Consider the following 9488-nt stretch of genomic DNA (forward strand, 5'->3'; position numbering starts at 1 on the left):
CCCCCCCAAATTCCAAAACTTCCAGGCAAATCAAGTGAAAATCCCCCAAATTCCTTAACTTCAGGGCAAATCTACAGAAAATCCCCTAAAATTCCCAAAGTTTGTTGTAAATCCAGTGAAAATCCCCTAAAATTCTCAAATTTCCAGGGCAATTCCAGAGAAATTCCCAAAAATTCCCAAATTTTGGGGCAAATCCAGAGAAAATTCCCAAAAATTCTACAGGGAAAGTTCCCAGATTGCCTCAAATATCAGCCCCAAAATCCAGAAATTTTGGGGGAAATTTCAGGGATTTCCGGGATGAAGCAGCTCCAGAAAAAGTTAAAATCTGCCAAAATCCTGGAATTCACCCAAAAATCCTGGAATTCACCCAAAAATCCTGGAATTTCTGGGCACTTCCAGGGCCTAAAAATCCCAAAATTGCCCCAAAATCCCAGAATTTTCAAGGCTGGAAAAGCCCAAAATTCAAAATTTCGGGGGGATTTTCATAAATTTTTTCCCCTCCCAGCCTGAAAATTCCCAATTTTTAGATTTTTTTTCCCCGTTCCACCCCTGAAATTTCCCAATTTGGGGGGTTTTTGCCCCAAATCCTCACCCTGGGGTTGGTTCCAGGCAATTCCCCAGGGTCCCATCCTGGAGCAGCCTCTGGAGGAGCCTCTGGAATTCCTCAGAGCCCTTTTGGACTGGGGAAAAAATAATTTAAAAACAGCCTGGAATTAATTAATTACTAATTATCAATTAATTGTTGATTATTTTTTGGTGGGATTTAGGGATTTATGGGCGTTTTCCTGTTTTTTTTTTAACCCAAATTATTGAATTTTTGAGGAGTCAGGAACCTCCAGGTCCCTTTTTTATTCCCCCTCCCAATTAATTGTTGATTAATTATCAATTAATTGATAATGAATTCAATTTTTTCTCATGTTCTTGTCTTGTTTTAAATAAAATTCCTGAATTTGTAAGGAATTAGGAAGACCCAGGAACCCCTCAGGACCTTTTTTGATCCCCCACAAAAAATTAATTATTCATTAATTTTGCTGCTTTTTCCCCCAAAATCCCAAATTTTTGAGGTCTCCACCCATTTGGGGAGTTGGAAATTTGAGATTTTGAGGGCAAAAGTCCAAAATTTTGGGGATTTTGGGGTCCCAATCCCAACCTTTGGCAGAGAAAACCTCGGGGTCGAATCCTTCGGATCCTTCCAGGTCCTGCTGCAACTTCCGGGCACAAAACTGGGGAAAAATGGGAAAAAATGGGAAAAATCCAACCAAAAATGGGAAAAAATGGGAAAAAATTGGGGAAAATGGGACAAATCCAACAAAAAATGAAAATAAAAGGGAATTAGGCAATGAAAAATGGGAATTATTCAACAAAAAATGAGGAGAAATGGGAAAAAATTGGGAAATTGGGAATTATCCAACAAAAATGGGGGAAAATGGGGAAAAATCCAAAGAAAAATGGGGAAAATCCAACCAAAAAGTGGGAATAATGGGAATTATTCAACAAAAAATAGGGGGAAATGGGAAAAAATTGGAAAAATCCAACCAAAAATGGGAAAAAATTGGAATTAGACAATGACAAATGGGAATTATTCAACAAAAAATTGGGAAAATTGAGAAAAATAAGGAAACAATGGGGAAAAATAGGGAAATATGGGAATTATTCAACAAAAAAAGGAAAAAAAGGGGAAAATTGGAAAAAAAGGGAAAAAATAGGAATTATTCAATAAAAAAATGGGAATTAGGCAATGAAAAATGAGCATTATTCAACAAAAAAATGGGAAAAAAGGGGAATTAGGCAACAAAAAATGGGAAATATCTAAGAAAAAATGGGAAAAAAGGGAATTAGTCAACAAGAAATGGGAATTATTCAATGAAAAATGGGAAATAGTCAACAAAAAAATAGGAAAATCCATTGAAAAAATGGGGGGGGGGGGAAATGGGGAAATATCTAACCAAAAATGGGAAATATTCAACAAAAAAAGGGAAAAAGCCAACAAAAAATGGGGAAAATTGGCTTTTATACCAATGTTTTGGGGGTTAAAATAAAGATTTGGAGCATAAATTCCTTTTTTTTTTTCATGTTTGAGGAGTCAGGGAAAGGATTCCAAGGAATTTTTGGGGAGGAAAATTCCAGAATTTTGGATAAATTCGGGGATTTGGGGTGAATTTCAGGATTTTGGGTGAATTTACCTGGAAGCTGGAGAGGAGGAGGAGGGAGAGACGCTGAACTTCAGGAAGCTCCAGGCTGATGGATTGGCTCAACTCTGGCACAAAAAGGGTTAAAAATGGTGAAATTCCCCAAAAAATTCCGCTGGAATTTGGCCCAAAATTCCCCCAAAAAGAGCTGGGACAGGGCAGGGGGTGGGAAAAGAGGAAAAAAAGGAGGAAAAAAGCAACTTTAAGGAGGAAAATGGGGAAAAAGAAGAGGGAAAAATAGAATTTAAGGGGAAAATTGGGAAAAAATCGAGAGAAAAAGGCATAAAAATTGGGGAAAATGGGAAAAAATCAATTTTATGGGTCAAGAAGAGGGGGAAAACAGGCAAAAATCCAACTTAAGGGATAAGAATAGAGAAAATTGGAAAAAAGAAGAGGAAAAGTCACATTTAAGGATAGAAAGGGGGGAAAATGAGGAAAAAAGTCAAATTTAAGGGTGAAAATGGGGAAAATGGAAAGAATAAAGGGGCAAAGTCACATTTAAATGTGAAAAATTAAATTTAAAAAAGGGGGGAAATGGGAAAAAGAGAGGGGAAGTCTCATTTAAGCATCAAGAATAGGGAAAATAAGGAAATGTCCCATTTAGTAGAAAAATGGGAAAAGAAAGAGGGAAAAAAATCCCATTTAGGGGGAGAAAGTGGGAAAAGAAAGAAGAAAAAGCACATTTAGGGGGAAATGGGAAAAGAAAGGGAAAAAATCCCATTTAGGGGGAAAATTAAAAGGAAAAAAATCCCATTTAAGGGGGAGAAAGTGGGAAAAGAAAGAGGGAAAAAAATCCCATTTAGGGGGAAAATTAAAAGGAAAAATATCCCATTTAAGGGGGAGAAAGCAGAAAAAGAAAGAGGAAAAAAATCCCATGAAAGGAGAAAAGCATGAAAAAAGAAGAGCCAAAACTGAGGGGGGGGAAAAAAGACAGAAACTTCAAAACCCCTCACAGACAAAGTGCCCGGGCAGCCCCAAGAGTGGATTTTAATTATGAAGTTAATTATAAAGCACATTAATGAAGGGTTAATGAGGCCTCACCGGTGACCTCGCGGTGCACGGGCGGCAGCGAGCGGCGGAGGGAGCGGCGGCCCTTGAGGCTGGAGCGGCGCCAGGAGCGGCGCCGGCCCTGAGGGGAGGCGGCAGCCGGCGACAACCGGAGCGAACTCGGCTCCTGCCCGGGGCTAAACGCGGCTCTTTTCTTCCTGCTGCACGAGCTCGGGGTGCCCTTCTTGGTGGGAGGTTTTAAAATCACCTCAGGGTCCGGGGCTGAGGGGAAAAGAGGAGAAATCAGCGCAAAAAAAAAAAAAAGGGGGGAAAATAGACTCGGTGATGCTCGGGCTGCTCGGGGCTTCTTGATCCATCAGAGGGTGAAAAACGTCAATCGTTTGTTTTTAAAATTTTTCAAAGTTTAATAGTAGTAAAATGGTTGTAAAAATACTCCTCAGCACCCGTTGCTGAGGCTGGGTCTGAGGGGATAAGAGGAGAAATCAGCACAAAACAAGGGAAAAAGAGGCTCGGTGATGCTCGGGCTGCACTGCCCTTTCGAGGTTTCTTGATCCAGGAGTGGGTGAAAAACGTCAATCACTCATTTGTAAAATTTTAAAAGTTTAATAGTAGTAAAATGGTTATAAAAGCACTCCTCAGCAGCTGCTGCCGAATCCGGGTCTGAGGGGAAAAGAGGCGAAATCAGCACAAAAAAAGGGAAAAAGAGACTCGGTGATGCTCAGGTTGTGCTGCCCGCTCGGGATTTCTTGATCCATGAGAGGAAATTGTTTTATCAAGGATTTCAGAGCGCTGAACGCGGCTTTTATGGTTTTATTTTTAAGCGGGAGTTTAGCCAAATCCTGGAGGTTTTGAGATTTCCCGGGATGGAGCATCTCCTGAAAATCTTGGAATTTTTGGGCACTTCCACGACCTTAAAACCCCAAAGTTGCCCCAAAATCCTGGAATTTTCGAGGCTGAAAAAAAGACCCAAAACTTCCCCAAATCCAACTTTTTGCCTCGCCACCTCCCAAGCCCCAAAATCACCCAAACCAGCCCCTCCCTCCATACAGAGCAGCGATTTCTTTCCCTGCCCTCACCTGGCGCGGCCCCTCCGCTCTCAGGGCTGGCTCCGACGGGCCATCGCTGAGGGGAAAAACCGTTACCAGCCTGGAACCGCGGCCACCTCGCGGCTCCCCCGGCCGTGCCGTGCCCTTCCGGCACTCACCTCATCCTGCCCTTCCCGCCCCTCATGCTGTTCCCTTCTTCCACCCCTCTCCCTCTTCACGCTTTCCGCGCTCTTCACGCCGTTCCCACCATGTCTCAACTCTCACCCTGTACTTTTCCCTCACCCTATTCGCGTCCTTTGGCAGCCCCTCACGATCTTTCCACCCCTCACGATCTCCCCGCCCTTTTCCCACCCCTCACGATCTTCCCGCCCTTTTCTCTCCCCTCACGGCGTTCCCGCCTTTTTCTCCACCCCTCACGTCCTTCCCGCCCTTTTCCCACCCCTCCCGAACCTCTCGCCCGCCGAATTCAAACCTGAGAGAAAAAAAAAAAAAAATCAGGAGAAAATGGGAAAAAAAAAAGGAAAATAAAAAGGCTTTGGAAATTTATTTTCTTTGATAAAATCTCAACTGAAAGGGGCGGACTCTGAGAACAGCACCAGAACAGCACAAATGCCCTCGAATTCCCATGGGGAAATTCCGTGGTTCGGCTGTTTTGTGGTAAATTTGTGGGTTTTTATTTTATTTTTGGACTTTTTCAGCAGAAAAAGTGAACCCGTGGAATTTCCCGATATGAAATCCCTTGGAATGATACCAGTGGAAGGTCCGGCCTGCAAGCAACGTCCAGTGAGAAGTTTGGTAAAGCAAATTTTCCATTAATTAGCTCAATTAATCAAGAAAAATTTCCTATAGAAGTTTCCCATAGAATTTCCTATAGAAATTTCCTGTAGATTTTCCCATAGAATTTCCTATAGAATTCCCTATAGAAAATTCCAATACAGAGAACATCCAATTACAACATGAGGGGTTTAACGCACCTAGAACAGAAATCCCAGCGTAAAAAACCAGACAAAAACGAAAATAAATCCATTTTTTCCGCTGTAAAACTGGAGACAAACGCCAAGACTTTTTTCATTTCCTTCTTCTTCAGGTTCTTTGTGTAAAATCCAAAGTTTTTTCCTTAAAAAAATGGAATTTTCTGAGGCGAAATGAAGTTATAAATAATTGAGAGGTAGAGGTGTCGCTGCCATCACAATCTATTGGCTTGTTCTGAGGTAATTCATTAATTGTAAGTCAATCATTCTATCGGCCCGTGATTAATTAGCGTTAATTGACCTCTCTCCTCTCAAAAAGGTCCTTGGAATTAAAAATTCTTTAATTGGAGGCGTCGCTGCCCGGGTCGGTGACGGACGAGGGGGTGGCGGCGTCCGGCCAGCTGCCATTGGCCTGAGGGGACAGCAAATTGAATTCATTAATTCATATTAATTGGCAGTAAATTATCACAAAATCACCTGTAAATGACATTATAGGGCATTGTGTGTTTGGAGGTGAGGGTGGTTTTAAAAGGAAATAGTAGAGTGTGTTGATATCCCGAAAAAATCTTATGTTTATAATTTAACACAAATATCATATAAATTCATATATTATAACACTTAATGCATTAATATACTTATAAATAATTTTAATTTATAGATCATTTTATATATAAAGATAATTAGATACATTTATGCTTTTACTTCATGTTTAATTTATAATGTCAAATGTATTTTAAAATATTAAATAAATGTGTGTAATTTATACATTTAAATCTAAATTTATATACATAATTTAATGTATTTAATGTGCATTAATAGTAATAATGGTTATTTGTAATATAAATTAAATGGAGAATATATATTATATATAAATGTAAATAAATTCATAAATAAAAAAGACAATATTTACTTATATGATTAGTATTTTGTAATACATTCATAAATATATATTTATAAATATGGCTTATAATACATATAAATTTATGTATATCTCATAACAATTATACAATAATTTATATATAAATATGTATTATAATTGATACCTATTACATTTAGAATATAAATAAAATATAAAATAATATTACATATGCTGAAAGCTTTAAAGATTTGAAAATTGATCAATTAAATTCCATTTTTCCAGCTTTTTCCCCCATCCCAACACCGGCCATGTTGGGGAAAATAAAAAAAATCAAAATAAAAATTATATAAAAATTAAAATAAATTCAAAATAAAAATAAAATAAAATTTTTAAAAATGCAATTTATGGAGAATATTTGGGAATGGAATCCCAGCTGACCTCGAGGCGCTGCGTGGAGAACAAAGGGCTCCCCACGAGGGGCTCCAACCTCCCCGGCTGCTGCAGGAAATCCAGCTAAAAATGGGGGGGAAAAGGGAAAAAAAGGTTAAAAAACAAATTTGAAATTTCCTGAAATGGGAATTTTCCATACAGAGTTTTCATAAGCATAAATTTTTCCATTTGCCAGGGCAGAAATTTGGAATTTTTTCCCATTTTCGTCCCATTTTCCAGAGCAGAAATTTGGATTCTTTTACCCACTTTCCAGTACAGAAATTTGGATTTTTTTTACCCATTTTCCAGGTCAGAAATTTGGATTTTTTACCCACTTTCCAGGTCAGAAATTTGGATTTTCGTCCCATTTTCCAGGTCAGAAATTTGGATTTTTTCCCCCATTTTCCAGGTCAGAAATTTGGATTTTTTACCCACTTTCCAGGTCAGAAATTTGGATTTTCGTCCCATTTTCCAGGTCAGAAATTTGGATTTTTTCCCCCATTTTCCAGGGCAGAAATTTGGATTTTTTCCCCATTTTCCTCACCTGGTTCTGCACGTTGGGAGGGCTCTGGTAGGAACTCAAGGGCTGCAGGTTGAGGAAGGAATCCCCAGAATTTGTCATCTTAAAAGACCCAGAGGAGGCTGAAAAAACAACAAAAAAAACCCCAAAAAATGAAATTAAAATAAAGATTTTTAATGGGTGATAAAATGCCCACAATGGTTCTGCAGGTGGGATAAAAAAAGGGAATAAATGGAATTAAAATGGGGGAAAAAAGGGATTTTAGAAGGGAATAAAAGTGACTAAAACAGGAAATAAAAGGAAAAAAAGGAAATATAAAAGAGATAAACAGAAATAAAATTAAATATATAGAAAATAAACAGAAATAAATTGAAATAAGGGGTAATAAAACCGCATTAAAGGAAATAAATATAATTAGGTGGAAATAAAAATTGATATAAAGGAAAGAAATAGAAATAGAAGAATATTCAAAGAAAATAAAAAGGAAACAAAGGGAAATAAAAAGACATTAAAAGTAAAATAAAGGAAATAAATGGAAATAAAGGCAAATAAACAGAAAAAAGTTACATTAAAAAGAAATAAAATTTCATTACATTAAAAAGAAATAAAAAGAAATAAAAAGGAAATAAAATTAAAAATAAAGTACAACTAAATAAACAGAATTAAACCAAACTAAAAAAGAAAAACCGCAAATTAAAGCAAAATAAAAAGGAAAACCAAACCCCCCAGTGCTCCCAGCAGCTCATTAATTAGCCGGGTGCTAATTAAGGTTTAGCCCCGCCCACCTGAGCGGGGGGAGGGGCTCCAGTAGCCAAAATAAACCAAAAATAAACCAAAATAAACCAAAAATAAACCAAAATAAATCCAAAATAAATCAAATTAAAGAGGAATAACAACTCCCCCATTGCTCCCAGCAGCTCATTAATTAGCCCGGTGCTAATTAAGGTTTAGCCCCGCCCACCTGAGCCGGGGGAGGGGCTCCAGTAGCCAAAATAAACCAAAAATAAACCAAAATAAATCCAAAATAAATCCAATTAAAGAGGAATAACAAGTCCCACAATGCTCCCGGCAGCTCATTAATTATCTCTGGGTTAATTAAGATTTGGCCCCGCCCACCTGAGCCGGGGGAGGGGCTCCAGTAGCCAAAATAAACCAAAAATAAACCAAAATAAACCAAAAATAAACCAAAATAAAAATCCAAAATAAATCCATTTAAAGAGGAATAACAAGTCCCACAATGCTCCCGGCAGCTCATTAATTGTCTCTGGGTTAATTAAGATTTGGCCCCGCCCACCTGAGCCGGGGGAGGTGGGGGAGGGGCCCCGCCGGCCCCTGTAGGCCTCCGGCTCCTCCTGGAAGCGGCCCATGTTCTTCTTGTAGCGGATGCGCTTGTTCCCGAACCAGTTGGAGACCTGGAGCGGGGAAATCAGGGATAAATGGGGTGAGGGCCACAAGATTGGGGATTTTTGGGGTTAAAATGGGGTTTTTTTGGGGTTAAAATGGGATTTTTCGTGGTTAAAATGGAATTTTCGGAGGAATATTTGGGATTTTTCAGGATTAAAATGGGGTTTTTCCGACAATATTTGGGGTTTTTCCAGGTTAAAATGGGATTTTTTCTACAATATTTCAGATTTTTCTGGGTTAAAATGGGATTTTTTTTTGAGTTTAAAAGGGGTTTTTCCTGCAGAATTTGAAATTTTCCTGAGTTAAAACGGAGTTTTTTCCACAATATTTGGGATGCGCTTGTTCCTGAACCAGTTGGAGACCTGGGAGCTGGGAAAATCCAAGAAAATGGGGTGAAGGAAATGGGGAAATTGATAAAAAAAGAATTTTTATCTTGTTAGGGGACAAAATTGGCAAAAAATCCAGGGAATTTCCCCCAAAATCTTGGGAATTTGCCTCCAAAACCCCGTGAATTTGCCCCCAAATCTGGTGAATTTCCCCCAAACCCAGTGAATTTTCCCTCAAAATGCCGTGAATTTTCCCCCCAAAATCCCAGAAAATTTCCCCCCAAAATCCCGTGAATTTGCCCCAAAATCCTGTGAATTTTCCCCACAAAATCCCAGAAAATTTCCCCCCAAAATCCCGTGAATTTTCCCCCCAAAATCCCAGAAAATTTCCCCCCAAAATCCCGTGACTTTCCCCCAAACCCAGTGAATTTTCCCTCAAAATGGCGTGAATTTTCCCCCCAAAATCCCGTGAATTTTCCCCAAACCCAGTGAATTTTCCCTCAAAATCCTGTGAATTTCCCCCAAAATCTGGTGAATTTTCCCTCAAAATCCTGTGATTTTTCCCTCCAAAATCCCAGAAAATTTCCCCACAAAATCCCGTGAATTTGCCACAAAATCTGGTGAATTTTCCCCCAAAATCCCAGAAAATTTCCCCACAAAATCCCGTGAATTTGCCCCAAAATCCCGTGAATTTTCCCCAAACCCAGTGAATTTTCCCTCAAAATCCTGTGAATTT

General features: G+C 39.0%; 1 protein-coding gene and 1 long non-coding RNA gene across 2 annotated transcripts in view; both read right to left on the reverse strand.

Moving 5' to 3' along the window:
* Window positions 1-4403, reverse strand: part of LOC115949172 — a 5287-nt gene extending 884 nt beyond the window's left edge. The window contains exons 1-5 of the long non-coding RNA XR_004082780.1: window positions 4274-4403; window positions 3231-3458; window positions 2184-2257; window positions 1151-1223; window positions 593-680 (exon numbers count right to left, since the gene is read on the reverse strand). This is a non-coding gene — a long non-coding RNA (uncharacterized LOC115949172). The remainder of the gene's footprint in view (window positions 1-592; window positions 681-1150; window positions 1224-2183; window positions 2258-3230; window positions 3459-4273) is intronic.
* A 365-nt stretch (window positions 4404-4768) lies between these two features.
* The window catches only part of LOC102032091 (pre-B-cell leukemia transcription factor 1), a 13787-nt gene continuing 9067 nt past the window's right edge, over window positions 4769-9488 (reverse strand). The window contains exons 8-11 of the mRNA XM_031065600.1: window positions 8317-8434; window positions 7047-7144; window positions 6512-6586; window positions 4769-5626 (exon numbers count right to left, since the gene is read on the reverse strand). Coding sequence (XP_030921460.1) covers window positions 5555-5626; window positions 6512-6586; window positions 7047-7144; window positions 8317-8434 — 363 coding nt within the window. The 3' untranslated portion in view covers window positions 4769-5554. The remainder of the gene's footprint in view (window positions 5627-6511; window positions 6587-7046; window positions 7145-8316; window positions 8435-9488) is intronic.

This window comes from Geospiza fortis, unplaced genomic scaffold, assembly GCF_000277835.1.
Source record: "Geospiza fortis unplaced genomic scaffold, GeoFor_1.0 scaffold499, whole genome shotgun sequence".
NCBI classification, from domain to species: Eukaryota; Metazoa; Chordata; class Aves; order Passeriformes; family Thraupidae; genus Geospiza; species Geospiza fortis.